This window comes from Trachinotus anak, unplaced genomic scaffold (assembly GCF_046630095.1).
Source record: "Trachinotus anak isolate AG129_WGS33_773 ecotype Australia unplaced genomic scaffold, CSIRO_AGI_Tana_v1 ptg000016l, whole genome shotgun sequence".
In the NCBI taxonomy this organism is placed as follows: Eukaryota; Metazoa; Chordata; class Actinopteri; order Carangiformes; family Carangidae; genus Trachinotus; species Trachinotus anak.
Genome location: NW_027273867.1, coordinates 23,761,785 through 23,776,867, shown reverse-complemented (window position 1 = coordinate 23,776,867; position 15,083 = coordinate 23,761,785). Strand labels below are relative to the sequence as shown.

At 42.5% G+C, this 15,083-nt stretch overlaps 1 protein-coding gene and 1 long non-coding RNA gene across 9 annotated transcripts in view; one reads left to right on the top strand and one right to left on the bottom strand.

Annotated features, from left to right (window-relative positions):
* The window catches only part of LOC139633967 (uncharacterized), a 49,739-nt gene extending 35,490 nt beyond the window's left edge, over positions 1 to 14,249 (top strand). For 4 of the 8 annotated variants that reach the window (XM_071500145.1, XM_071500148.1, XM_071500149.1 and 1 more), the window contains 8 exons: positions 1,913 to 2,018; positions 5,804 to 6,022; positions 7,004 to 7,144; positions 8,997 to 9,152; positions 9,247 to 9,416; positions 11,439 to 11,573; positions 12,370 to 12,507; positions 13,064 to 14,249. In XM_071500145.1, coding sequence (XP_071356246.1) covers positions 1,913 to 2,018; positions 5,804 to 6,022; positions 7,004 to 7,144; positions 8,997 to 9,152; positions 9,247 to 9,416; positions 11,439 to 11,573; positions 12,370 to 12,507; positions 13,064 to 13,294 — 1,296 coding nt within the window. In that variant the 3' untranslated portion in view covers positions 13,295 to 14,249. The remainder of the gene's footprint in view (positions 1 to 1,912; positions 2,019 to 5,803; positions 6,023 to 7,003; positions 7,145 to 8,996; positions 9,153 to 9,246; positions 9,417 to 11,438; positions 11,574 to 12,369; positions 12,508 to 13,063) is intronic. The other 4 variants (XM_071500147.1, XM_071500150.1, XM_071500144.1 and 1 more) reach the window with 2 other exon arrangements.
* Positions 11,842 to 13,107, bottom strand: LOC139633969 (uncharacterized). Its single transcript, XR_011693872.1, has 3 exons — positions 12,998 to 13,107; positions 12,361 to 12,554; positions 11,842 to 12,231 (listed from the first exon to the last, which is right to left on the bottom strand). It is a non-coding gene; the product is annotated as an uncharacterized lncRNA (long non-coding RNA).
* Positions 14,250 to 15,083: the final 834 nt, after the last annotated feature.

Here is a 15,083-nt window from a genome sequence, read left to right as displayed (position 1 = left end):
TTAATGCGCTTTCACTCAAAATATTACATCACATCTATCCCAGAATCCCCTCGGTGTAACAGAGGCCACATGTTTTCCTGCTATTTCCCACTGTAATTAGCCGTTGGGAGGATCTCATTAAGAGCCGGGATCTGTCTCTGTGTTCATTACTTTGCTGCTTGGTTTGCCATCGGCACTGGCGCCAGGAAGTACAGTAGAAATCACGCAAGAGTGAGCAACCTTCAGGCTGGTGTGCTGTTCACTCACGTGCACTTGGTCTGGAGTATCTACCAACCTGATTCTCCTTGGCCTGGCTTTAGAAATTATGAAGTTTAGCCGTAAATATCACGTTATTCTAATATTATATCACACTAAAAGGCTCGGGCTGATATTCAATAATATTGAGTATTGTGATATTTCCTGCTATATGTGATTAAAAAAAAAAAATTTAATAATGGAAAAAATTGTACCTTGGCATGTGACAAATAAAACTTTGAACTGCTGTTTATCTCCATTTATACAAACATAAAATACAATAACATTTTTATGTTTTATCAAGAAAACAAATTTTGATATGTGATAATATCACAATCAAACAGCAACTTCTGGGCTTGAAAAATGAAGCCAACACTGAAGTGACAAAAGCTGCAGTTCCTCTAATGACCACTAGAGTCTGGCTCCAGCAGTGAGTCAGTCCCCATAGACTCCCATGTTCAAATGTCCAACTTTACAGCAGAAAGAAACATGTTTACAGCCTGGTACAAAAAAGGTTTTGGTCTCTAGAGCTAATTTCCTCCCTCATGACAACTGTACATGGGTGAATCTTTATATAACTCACCTAACCACCTGTTTTATTAAGGCTTAAAGTTCTGTATGATTGAGGGCATGGCTGCTTTGATTGACAGGTTGGTCAGCATATGCTTGCCACAATCCAGCATGCACCAAAGTCCCGGCTTCCCCAACACTCCGCCTCTTCAACCACGCCACTCCCGACTCTGCCTAATGTCCGGCTTTTGGAGTAGCTGGGAGTCAGGCAGAGTCAGGCACTCCCAAGACATCACCCGAGCCTACACACTATTGTTTGAGGCTGTATGAACCAATAATGTTTATGATGGGTCTTCTGCCTGTATTTCACATGAGCTCTCAGGTTTTTCCATTCCAAGGGTGAAGATAACCAAAGGCATTTGAGATGGGTAAGCTCGGTAAAAGACACAACAATAACCCATGTCGGGGTCAGAAAAAAAACGGCCATGTGAGCGGGAGGACCGCTGTTTAACTCGAGGACACAGGTTTAAGCCGCTGTCTCCACCCTGAAGAAGTGTCCTTGAACAAAACAAGCAAACACATTCTCTCATTATCATAAAAACATCTCCTCTTAAGATGTTCCCTTATGAATAAATAAGGTCTCTAAGCCATTGTTTCCACTTTTTCTCCATCAGATTGTGGGTAAACTTTGTACTGAACATAATCAACTCTACACTTCACAACATGTTTCAGTATCTGCTCCACTTTTTGTGCAAATTCCCACCTGCTCTGTTCAAGAAAGACTCCCTGTTGTCCTGCTTTTGAAACATTACTGAAGCATCAGTTTTTCCTTTGAGCCACAGTTTATCTGTGACTCTCTTCTCATCCCTGTGAGCCTTTTACAGTTCTTTGAATAATTAACTGTCCTCTCTTATTCCCTTCTATTATAACCTCCCTCCTTTCTTCTTCTATCTCTCTCAAACTATTTTCCGAATCTTCAATCATCTGCTCTTTTCACGTCAATTTCTTTTATTCCATTTTCTCTATTTCTTTCTGATTTGTTCCTATTTTGTCATTTTTCCTGTTACCTACCTTCTTCCTTCTCTTCCCTTCTCTATTCTCCATCTTCATTTTTCTCTTCACCCTCTCTGCTCCGACCACACCTCACCTCCCTCCCCTCTCTCTTTAGTTGTCCATGGAGGACACTACTTCCATTCTGCCTCGTCTCAAGAGGAAGTCCACCAACACCTATGGGATCGGTGCTCTGGCTAAGTCCTCTCTGTCAGGTGTGTCAGGTGTGTGTCTGTGCTGCTAGATGGTAAAACAGCCCCCATGTTGCCTCCACACGCTCCACACAGAAGGTCAAGGATGAAGTTGTTGTTGAGCACTGACAGGGGCTAAACTTCCTCTCCCTGTGGTGTAAAAGACAGTTTCTGTTTTGTTCTGTGTGTTGTTCAGACGGTTACTTGGTGCCAGGGCAGCGCAGCAGCCGTGTGGTCGACGTGTGGTTTGGTTATTAATTGTAAACCCAAGATAATATCAGCAACTTATTTCTGCCAGAGCTGCTAGAATATAAATCAGAGTAAATGTGGTAATATAAGCCAACTTAAAAGTTTCTCAACTAATCAGCATTGATTACAATGGAATTTAAATCCTCTAAGTATTACTGTTCATTTAGCATTGGCTGTAGTACATTAAGGTCTGTATGGATGTTGCAAGGCAACCAAACCATTCATTCCACTTTGCAGAATAGAGTTTTTCTCTTTCGCAAACTTTTCTCAGAGGTTGATGAAGATGAAAACAGAGGGATCTTATTGGTTTTGTTAAACTTAAGAGGGTGGAGCCAAAAAAAAAAAAAAAAAAGGTTTTCAGGTTCAGGTTTCAGCATTGCAGGAAAGAAATGCAGTGCAATGGGATCCTGTATTCTTGCCATAAAGTATTGTCTGGGTTACTTTATCATACCAGCTACAAATAGCCATACTAACCTATACTTACCAAGACAAGCTAATTAAGAAGCCCATCATAAACTGACTGATTTTACAACATCACAGAGGCCTTGAACACACATCCAACACTATTAAAGATTATCAGTTAGCAATTTATCAGTTGCATTTTGCAGCTGAAGTTTAATGGCTTCATTCGACAGTAGAAAAGCTAACAGGAAATGATGGTATAGCAACATACAGCAGAGGTCTCTGGCTCCACTTGGGTTTAATCCATCCAATTAAACTGATTTTTTACATCATTTGAGATTGGTTTGAATAATAAAAACTCCATTCAGCTTCTACTTTGACTTCTGTGCTGCTTTCAGGCCAAAGAATCATCTGACACACTGAAAAAAAAACAGAAATGATCTTTTAACCTTTGCCATTAATGGCTGCTTTGGTAAACCAACTTTTGCATCAACAGACAACTTCACTCTAGAGCAACAGGAGGAGGAGGAAGAGGAGCTTGGAACCAACATGGCCGCCCCTGTGGGTGCCCCCCTTCCTATATCACTCCCTACTTTCCCCTCTGTTCCATTGATATCAACAACAGACGTCAATGACAGACACATTTCGCAGAGTCATTGATGGAAACCCAATCAGATCTTTAATTTCAAAGAAACTAAAGTAAGTGGGATACTTACTTTAATGACTTACTGAAGCATCTCCACAGGCGTGTTGGGAAATGTAGTGTATTTGTAATGTGGCAGTGCTGGTGGTGGTGGTGGTGTGGCCCGATATCTGTGAACTGGTGCCTCTTTTGTGCTCTCTCGTGCTTTGTGCTTCAAACTGTAGTGCTCTGTGCTTTGTAACGTTTAAGTGTAGCTCAGAGTGTTTTTGTTTAAAAAAAAAAAAAAAAGAAGTGTTGTTTTTGTTGTGTCTGGTGCACTTTAATTAAATCTGTTGGTACCATTTAACAGTGTAAAGCACTATTTCTTTGAGCCTTTGAATAGCCAAGACCCCAACACCCTCCCTCATCCCCATTCTTTTCATTCCTATTTCCATCCCCAATTAGACTCTCCAGGGAGTGTTTGATTTTCAAATGAGATTGTCTCTCTTTGTCTAAGGGGGGAAAAACTGTTTCTATTAATAACTCAGACTGTAACTTGCCCCCCAGACCTGGGGGGCAATTTCTAAAGCTCTGTCTCTGTTTATTCATGCCTGTTTGACTTCAATTTATTTTTTTTAATCGATCAGCCTCTCTGCAAGCATTTGACTCAGTGAATGTGTCCCTAGTTTGAATCTCGTATTTGCATCTTAATTGGGCAGAGATTTGCCAGTGGACCCTTCACGACGTTCTGTTTACACCCAAGGATTATGTCCCTCTGCCTCGCTCAGTCTCTGTAACACGGTTTTAATTACGTAAAGTCTAATGAATCTCATTTATTCTGTTTACCGGGAGATGAGTAATGGCTTTAATTATTAATATGGGTTTGTCAGCATTTCAGCCGCCATCCTTGTCCTTTTCCCTTCAATTCAACAAACTCTAATGAGGACAGAGGCGCAACCCTGTCCAATTTGTCACTATAGTTAGCTCCTTCCATCTGACCTCTGACCTGTTCATTGCAGTCCAACAACTGACCAGAAATGTGGCAAGTTTTGCAAAAGTCTGCACTATTATGTAGCTAATCAGTTCACTTTGGGATTGCCTCAGAGCAAGAAGGTTCTGGGTTCGAACTTGCCGGCCAGCTGGGGCCTTCTTGTGCACAGTCTGTGTGTTCTCCCCTTTGGTTTCCCTCCGGTACTCCAGCTCCAGAAATGCAGGTTGGGTTAATTGGTGACTCTAAATTAAGTTAACACTAAATTGGGTTAATTGCTCATGGTGTCTCTATATATCAGCCCTGAGATAGACTGCCGACCTTTCCCAGGAATACCAGTTTGCTGGATTGGCTCCATCCCCCCAGGACCTTAAAAGGATGAGCGATATGGCTAATGAATACATTTATTTGGTTATTCAAGAATTACTCATGGCTTCTTAAGGTATATAGTTATTTGAATATTTAAACTTATAGTTAATTAGATCCCAGAGAGGTCAAGATGTTTAAGTCTGTACAGAAAGAGATCTTTGGTCGCTTGCCTAGTTATTAGCAGATCTTCGAGTAATTCTTTACATTATTTCTTGGGTCTGAAGACTCAAGATGAAGATCAAATTAAACAACTTTCTGTAATCTACTCAGTTCTGATCATAATCCAAACAAATATCAGACCATTTTAGGGAGCAAAGAGCCAACTCATTGCTCCAGGAGTTCACCTCTGTGTGACATTTGTCTCTGCTCGTCCACACCAGTCTCATTGTTATCACCGAAAAACAGCAGATAATGATGTGACTGATATGTGTAGAAGGTGAGTTATGACTGCTGGACTCATTTTGGTGATCAGCTCATTAGTAATCATTGGAATGTGGGAAACTGAAAAGGGTTGAGGGTGCTGTAGAGGTTGATAGGAGACGCTCTGAAGCCAGATGTTTGAAGGTAGCAGCTGTTTAAAGGCTAGAGGCAGATGTGTTCATCTGATGGGTCATTGTTAACACCACCCCTGTGTTCTTGACATTCAACCCCCAACGACTCCAGAGTCAGTGCCCGACCAGTAAGACTGAGGCGGAACTACACAGCCTCCAAGTGTGAATATGAGGGACAGACTGATGCTAAAAAAGTGTTAACAGAGCTTTAAAAAGGATGAAAACTGCTGCTTTTGAGATGGTTAATTCAGTCTTAAAACAGGATAATTCCTAGAAATTTAGAAAATACAGAGTCATTCTGATTATTGAATGTATTTTTATACAATAATAAAGTAGCTGCCAGGTTGTTGTCTCATCTCATGACCAGTCACAGAACTACCTGAATCCATCCATATCAACGCATTTATTACCCCACTGACATTATCTATCATAGTGTAATTAAACACTTTTCCTACATTACGGTTCCTCATTATCATCCTATCTCCCCCCTAAGCCTCAGCTGGAGGTAAAGTCAACCGCAGAGGCCAGAAGTAGTTTTGACAGTGTTTGTGTGTGTGTGGTGTGTGTTGTCTGTGTGTGTTGTGTGTATGTTGCTGGTCTGCTCCTCCTCCTGCTCCGCACCAATTACCTGTTATAGGTGTGACTCGCTCCATGAAGGACAAAGTGACCAAGCCCACTGCCATGGCCCAGGGCCGCGTCGCTCACATGATCGAGTGGCAGAGCTGGGGCAAACCATCTGCGGGGCCCATGGGAGGAGCGGGACATACCAACCTGCAGAGGGAAAAAGAGAGGAGGATGGAGAACGATGCCTACAGTGACCTCAGCGATGGCGAGAAGGAGGCTCGCTTTGCTGCAGGTGAGGGAACATCTGGGTACTGAAACAGGTGCTAGACTGTGAGGAGAGTTTTGTTCAAGTTCTGGTCACATCAAGGCAAGTTGTGTTTTAGAGCAGTTATCTACATGGCCTTAAAGTATCTCAGGCAAATAATATTAAAGTTCCCATATTGTATAAACATAGATGTCCATGTGTTTGTTCAGAAACTGAGCCTTAAAACCAGCCGTCAGGACTTCTGGAACTTTGTGATGTCATAACAAAGCAGTCACCGCCCTCAGCCACGCCCCAAGCCACGCCCACCTGGACCCGTCATCCAACCTTGCAGGATTTGGTTTCTCTGAGTGTTTACCTGAAATCTGATATAATTTTTATTGGGTAACTCAGAAAACAGTCAGCCAATCAGATTCTTCTGATTGGCTGACTGACCTGTTGTTACTAGAGCTCCAGAGAGAAGCCTGAGAGAGGAGATGTAAAACTACACTGAGATGGTTTTTGATTCTTAAAACCACAAATATATCTTCTGATGAGATCAACACTTGAAAAAAAAATGCCAGGAAAGTGTAAAATGTGGGACCTTTAACAAAAGTTGAAATACGTTAATTGTGAAATAGTAATAAGACCATTTTCTTTATTTTTGGAGGGAAGCAAACAAAGGGTTATCACATTGAAGACTTGCCTTGGTATCTTTCTCTTGTACATTGTTTTTTCCTCCCACTGGTGCAACAATTCTCTTCACTGAAGTTTAGAAAATCGAATTGGTTCTGGCCCATCTGGGATGTCTGGCAAAGTTAAATGAATAATTTTTGTGATTTACGCCCGTTTATTTGTCTGCAAATGTTACAGCTTGGAAAAACATTCCATGGTAATGACTGTTGTCTGCTTTTATCACTAATTAACTTCTGTTTTATGCATTATGTCTAATTGTGTTACACAGAGTTAATAGATGTTCTAGTTATTATCAGCACTGCTGCATCTAGCATTGTTGTTACCCCCCCCACCCAGGCATCATGCAGCAGTTTGCAATCTCCGAGGCGACTCTGTTCGGCTGGAATTCGATGGACGGGGAGAGCATGGGAGCCGGCTCCAACCAGGGCAGCGTTGCTCACCTGAGTGAGGTCAACCAGGAGAGCATCACCAGCAGAGGTAGTGTGGTTTAAAGCTTTCTGAAAATGGCCACAGTGCATGAGTACAGGGGTTTACTGCTGCAGTGTTTGGCTGGAATCATTTACACTGATGGCCCATAGTTTGGAAACACGGTGAGGATCTGCAGCTGTCGTAAAGCTACAGTTAGAGGTTAAATACAAGGGACAGAGGTGAGTCTTTGATGTAGTTGTATTAATCTAACACACTGAAGCCTGTCTGCCTAAACTACATAACTACAGATACTTTATTCTCACTACACACTTCAAATGTTGCACTCACTCATGTCTTAGGACTTTATATTCAATCATTATTTTACTGTGGTGCGTAGATGCAGTTTGGGAATACAGAGCCCTGCTGGAAACTAAAAACAGCCACGTCAGTTATTCTCCCAACCAGCTGTAAAGGACGTTTGGAGGGCAGGCACACAGCTGCACATTTCTGCCTTTCACTGCTACTGGGCACTTACTCAAAAACCTCCGAATGACGAATTCAGATAACAGCCTGTCGTATCTGAAATATCAGAACAGCATCTGCATAAGAGATTTTACCCAAAAATCTAAAAGAGGAGCTGTATATAAGAAAATGAAATGCATGGAATGATAAGAGGATTTCACTTTGCACTTGGTTGAATAAAACAAAAACAGTTTGGGGGGAAAACAAACTCAGATCCTGATTTGTGGTTTGAGCCTCAGGTGGTAAGAAGTCAGTTTAGCTTAGCTGCACATAGGATGATAAAACGGAGAGAAAGAAGGGGAGGGAGCAATTTTCTCAGGCTAGATTAGGGAACCCCATCTGACCTGAGAGGGAACAGCCACGTAACCTCATAAAAACCCAAAACTAAACAAATCTGTGGCCTTTATTTCATCTTCCTCTGGCTGCTCAGAAATGACACCAAATGCATCTGAGACATGGACTCTTGTGCCGCGTTCACTCGCACACAGAGCAGCACTGTGAACGGTTTCGTTTTCACTTCCTGCTGGTGTTTAGCAAAGCAAAGCGCTGCCCGAACCCTGAGGGAGCCTGTAGGTTAGCACAAGGACTTAGCCCTGCTCTCATTAACAACACCATATGGGCTCTGCTCTGTGCTTTATCTAGCATGCAACACCAACACACACATACCGTATGTACACACACACACACACACACACACACACACACACACACACACACACACACACACACACACACAAAAGAAAACAATTAAAAAGCTTCTTAATATCAGCATTAGGACTGAGGGGATGTTTCTTCTCCACAGTGTTTAAGTGCCCCCCCCCCCCAACTTTGTGGCTCTGCTAACACCACTGCTGCAAATAGGCTAATCACACTCCTATTAAAGCTGTTACAGTTTGTTGCTTTTGGATGAGATCAGGTTTATATTGTGTGTGTGGCTTTATGGCTTTTAAACTATGCTACTACAAACCTGCCTATACAGACTTACAAGAAGTTCATTTGTACTTGAAATCACTTGATTCTTCCTCAGTTTTCTCCCATATTTCACATATTAAGGAAAACACTGATTGAATTTTATTTGTAAAATAAATATGTCGTCTCACCCCACCTTCTTTAAAAATGTCAGTTTTTCATTCATTTTTACTTCAAGAGGGAATCTGATATTTAAGCAAATTCTTAAATTCTTCTGCGGAATTTCTTTGCTTGTCGCAGCCACCACAAACTTGTCTTTGGTTTCAGTGTGATGCTACAACAGGTGTCCCTACAAAGTTTCTATTGTGTCGCTTTCCTCTGCTCATGTTTCCATTTATCACTACTTCTCCTCCCCTTCTCTCTCTATCCTGTCCTTTGTTTTCTTCTTTTTTCTCTTACGCCTCCCACCTGTCTGTTTCTCCCCACACAGACCAGGTGCTCCACCACTCCTCTGCGGATGTCTGGCCTCACACCTACGTCTCACAGGGCCTGTACTGCCTGTCGTCCTCTGACGCCTGGGACCCAATCACCAGCCAGCCCTCGGGCGTGGCCTCGCCTGCTGCAGGCTCCTACATCATGGCTGCTGGTGAGGATTTAATCTCGTCTTTCTCTTGCATGGTCTCTAAACACTATATGGTGTCCCTGAGCACTGGACGCTAAGTGTTTTACGGTTGTTCAAGGTGGCAGCAACGGAGCGGGCGGCACACCTGGTGAGGGCTACGAGGGGACGGTAGGTAGCTTCATTCAGCAGCACCAGGCTCAACTCGCCCTGCAGCAGCACAGTCAACTCCACCAGCTCCAACAGCTTCATCACTACCAGCAGCAGCTTCTGCAGTACCAACAACAACAGGTCAGTGGTTCTGCAACTGTGTGCGTTTATGTCCTGGTACCAGTGACTGATACTGTCAACAGGAAGTTAACAAGATCAGGTTGTATGTTACAGAATCTAAACCTGGCATGATCAAGGTTATATGGTTAAGGAAGTTGTCAACTTGGTAGTGCTGACCCCCAACTTTTCTTGGATATCACGAGATATCCAAGAAAAGCTTAACTGATTAACCTACCTGCAGCTTTTCATGGTTATCCCATGACCTGGATGACTGAGGATCTTCACAGTGTCACAAGATAATTTCTGGCAGTGACCAGATGGTTGTGAAGAAACAAATGTCATGATTCAGACTGGGGAATGTTTTTTATATTACATTGCCTGTGCAAATGATACAATTTGCCTTAGAACAGATTTGCCAACACCTACTTGATTATTCTGGGGGTTGTGACTGGGAAAGGTTGACAACCACTGGGTTAAGTTCTTGGATACATTGTGTTGAATTGTTTGCCTCTGCCAATCAGCCAAGTTGCAGGACATATGGTCACAATCTCCCCTTCCTGCATTGAATGATGCCAGAAGTGTTTTTGCGACACAGTGAATAAACACCAGGCATTGACCTGCATCATATGTAATGTAACTGCTGAGCAATTTCAATATTTCCACTTTTAACTGACAGGCTTCACTTAATTTAAACTGGTTGGAGGTGCAGGATGTGTTGTCTTTTGTTGTATAAGTCAGCTGTTGACTCTGAGGCTGCTAGGAGGTTTTCGTTAATGAAGCGCTGTCGTGATGAACTGGTGACCTCTGAAGACTTTTTCGGCTTCTTGCACTGATGCATTCTCAGAGCTCATTAAATAACTGAGGGTTAAGAAATAATATCCTGAAAAGGTCAGGGACTCTGTCTTAGAAAAGGTGAACTGATACGAGACCACAGAAGAAATGAGCCTGTTAGCTTTACTGTCTGTGTTATGTGGTTTCCCCCGTGAAGGACGCCACTGAATACATCACATTACATTTATAATAAACCCTTACAATCAGTCAGTCAATTTTCAGAGCATCAGTCAATGCATAAGAGGCTGAGACATTTTCCTAATGTTCCCCACAGCAGCACTGACTCTTATTTGAAAGGGATATTAAAGCAGACTCAGACCAGTTAGAGGGAAGTGAAAAATGGCATATCAACATATCCTCCTCCGACAAAAGTTTCGGGCAAACACTGCTAAATGCTGGAAGAATGAAACTGCTCTGTCATTTGTTTTGGCATGATGAGGCTTTTAAAACGTCCTGGCTGAAATGCATTTTGATGCAGTGGCTTGCTGTGGCATTGTTGTCCATTAATGAGCAGCTGAAAATGTCAGGAGCTGTGGGGGTTGCTTTAAATCTCTAGTGGGTGGCGATATTTTTGTTCCAAGGAAAAACAAAAGTTTTAAAGGTCCCATATTTTATTTATTTATTTATTTTTAAGTATTATTATCCATCAGAAGATATATTTGTGGTTTTAAGAACCAAAATCCACCTCAGTGTAGTTTTACATCTCCTCTCTCAGGCTTCTCTCTGGAGCTCTAGTAACAACAGGTCAGTCAGCCAATCAGAAGAGAGGATCTGAGCCTCTCTTCTGATTGTTTTCTAAGTGATTCAATTCAAATAAAGCAGATTTTAGGTAAGCTTTGAAAAACATCAAATAATGCAAGGCTGGAATGTGCATAGCTGAAGGTGGCGACTGTTTCGTTGTGACATCACAAAGATACAGAAGTTCTGATGGCTAATTTTACAGTAGAATTCCTGAATACAGGCTGTGTGCGTTTTTTCTGTGAATTGATCACTTTGAAAGTTTCAAAGTATTAATATAGAACCTAGACCTGCTTTATAATCAAAAAAGACATGGACATCTACCTTTATACAATATGGGACCTTTAAAAATCAAGAAATGTAGCCCTGGCTGAGTAACTGCTGAGTCATTCGTATTGATCAGAAACCAAATCAACCACTTGCAAGTATATTAATTCTCCTTCCTCGTCTTGTGTTGTTTCTCTGTGCCCACAGTCTATGGAGCACAGGCTACACAGTGCGTCCCATTCCCTCCAAGCCACTCCCAACAGCACCATCCACAGCCTCGGCCCTCCCACCCACCCTCGGCTAGCCGACCTGTGGGGAGCTGCGCAGGTCGAGGCACACCAGGTAGGCACTCGCCTGCTGAATCCAAATGGTCGGATTACAGACTTTGTGGACAAGATGATGGTTTAATGTATTCTGATAGAAGAGCTATGAGAGTTTGCAAGGGCACAGGGGTGCGTGACGAGTCAGAGGCAAACAGGACAGGCATCTCCTCTTAGTCACTGTTGTAGAGTGAGTGAAACAACAGAGTCATCGTGACCATGACAGAATCTTTTATTTATCCTGCATTTAATATTCTCTTGCTATGTCTTTAAAGGTGAAATGAGTTTTGTTGTTTTGCTTGCTTGACATTGATATCTGTCATTTCTGTCTTCTGGCTCTGGCTTTGTTTATATCAGCAGGGATATTTAGCACACATCTATAGTGCAGTGAATGATGGGAAAAACTGCCAGGGAAGTCGGGAAGGTAGGAGACAGGCTGGACGTCTGCGTGACAGCCTGTGGTGATCTGGTGAATTCTGACGATGGATATCTTTACGCCTGGTCTTCAGAGTAGCACGCTGTAAAGCCCACAAGTTTACAACTCCAGGCATTTGGATTCAGCATCTGTTGTACCTTTTCTCTCTGATCCTGCACAGGGAGACCACGCCAACTTCTGCTTGTCCATCCTCTCTCCTTTTCTTTGTCTTTTTTTTCTTCATGTTGTCTTTTACTGGGACATACTGAAATTGAAGAACTGATGTCAGTCGTGTATTAAATACTTGTTAAAATGCCAGTAACCTGTTGAATCCCTTTTCCAGTTTAAAGTCAGCGCAACAGAAGATTATAAGCAACAAATCCATGAACTTAACTGGTTGCAGGTGGAGATCGCTGGGCAGCTGAGTGGGCAGATGGCTGATATGGTCGGAGGAGTGGTGGAGACAGTCGGGGAGGAGCCGGAGCCTGGGTCTGAAGGCATCCCTGAGCAGCACGAAGAGGAAGAGGAGGAGCTGACGAAGGTGAGTTACCTCTATGAACCCGGCCCCTTGGTTTTGGTTTTTGGTTTCTGGTGCATGTAAGTAAGATTGGATTAAAATGAAGGTGATCATTTAAAAATAAGACGAAGTCAGAGGATATAAGTTAGAACAACATGTAAACCAGGGCGTCTACAGGTATAAACAAGTTAACTTTAAGACTTTTTAAGACCTTGAATATACTCTTTCCAAGTAAACACACTAATGTCAGTTCAAAATGAATGGTAAGGTAAATAACAATAATTCGTTGGAGTTTAAGAACAAATGTACAAATGAGTTTAATGTGAAAATGCAAAAATATTATCACTGTTACATTTTGCACTGATGTGACTAAAAAAAAGGACCCATCCTATCTTCATTTAAGACAATTTAATACTTTTAAGGCCTTTAATAAGTAAAACTGAATTTAAGACATTTTAAGACTTTTTAAGGACCCGCTGCCACCCTGTAAACACACGGCCCAATAAAAATGAACCTGTGTCACAGCACCATGGTAGTGTCCCACACCGCCTTTTAAACACTTCATGTCCTGACTCAACAGGTAGAAGAGGTAACATTAACCTTGGAGCCGGAGCCGTGCTCTTTGACCCCGTCCCCGCTGAGGGAGGAGGCCCCCTCGACCAGAGGTTCGAGCCCAGGACTGCCAGCACAGACCACCGAAGCCGTCCCCGAGAGGAAACCGTTCGACGTCACGCCCTGCGTCGTCCAGTTGCTGGAAGAGAAGGACGAAGAAGCGGAGGAGGGCTCCATTGTTGTTGTCGCGACCAATTGAATCACACGGTCACAAACAGACTGACCAAAACAGGAAATAAATACTCCAATAATCAATCAAGCTATTATCCCAACCCCTTCCCTCCTTCCCAACTATTTACCCATTTTGAGTGAGAGGAAACAGGAGAAGACTCTTTCAGATGGAAACGTGGGATGTAATGTACACAAACTATACGCCAAGAAGTTCCCACAGGACATGTGGAACATGACGTGCGTGACAATGAACAAATGAAACTCTGAGGCAGATGACACAAACTTAAATTCAGTGACTGCTGAAACAATCTGCGTGAGGATAAGACGGACAAATGAAAAGTTTGGAGTTCAGGAGATCAAAGGACCAGGAGTGGAGCAGTGGGTGAACAGGTGGATGTGAAATTCTCAAAAAAACAAAGGAAAAACAAAAAAAAATAAGGTAGGACAGGAAGAGGAAAAGGCCTAGTTAAAAAATTCAGTGCAATACAACAAACATGGACACAGCCAGACTTGGGTCAAACAGTATTTGCAAATAACTCTTGAGGGCACCAGAGGTTTGTGTCGAACCCTGCAGGAGCAGAAAAGGTACGTGGTCAGGGAGCTGCCTGATTGGCTAAATGTGGTTTGGTTTGATTGATTGACAGCTTGTCTGAGCCCTATGTGAGCGGTTCTGATGCTGTGACCCTGGTCCAGTCCGATACTCAGAGCGTGCGACGTGCACTTGGAGTTATTTGCAAACACGTGATCTGGACACAACCAAAAGAAAGTGCATGCTTTTTAACAGTGACCTAGCCCTAACAGTGTAACACAGTATACAAAGTAATAATATATCAAATTGCTTTTTATAATAAAAGAAAAAATCCAATAAACTAATATGTATTTGTATGAATGTAAGACTGTATGTATGTATAGTATGTGTGTATGTATGTTTGTATGAATGTAGCTTTGTTTGTGTGTAAAATATATATATTCTGGGAAACAGATTCTTCTTGGTGCTGTTCTGTTCCAACCATGTGTTGCTAATGTGCATGTGCACGTGCACACACACACACACACACACACACACACACACACACACACACACGTCTGTACTCCTAGTCTTCTGATGACTGTTACAAGAAGTGATCAGATCTCAAATGCCTTCAGGTCTGAACTCAGAGCTCCACCTGTGATTGGATCACACCAAATCTGCACAGCCCCCAACACACCTAATCAAACCTTAACCCCCAACCCAGGTCTTAACCCGACTAGAATTCCCGCCTTGTGGTTGTAAGCCTCCACCAACCAGGCCAGTCGTCACAGCGAAGTTGACCTTTGACCATTTGGATATAAAATGTTGTCACTTCATTTTAGCCTTATAGACATTTGAGTTAAACTGTGTCATCATTAGTGCATGAAATGAAAACTTACGGCCAAAAATGAATGAAATTCACAAAAACATGACTGTGAGCTTGAACTTTGACCTCTGACCACCAAATTCGATTAAGTTCCTGAGATACCGTGTTCACGAGAACGGGGTGGATGGGCAACCTGAAATAACAATTCCTCCATCTTTGACTGTCGCCAGCATAAAAAGCAACTTTTTTTAAGAAGCAGGGGTCGTGTAAAAAAAAAACATCCTCACGCTGAAGGTCACACACACATTGGTCTCTCACAAAGAAACAATTTATGAGAACACACACACACACACACACATGTCTGTTGAGATAATGCACTCCCCTGCCCATCCTGAAAAATCAAAGAGGTCCCTAAAGCTGCAGTGTTAAGGTGATAGTTTTCTTGTAGTCATCAATTCCACTAAAAGACTTTAACTGATC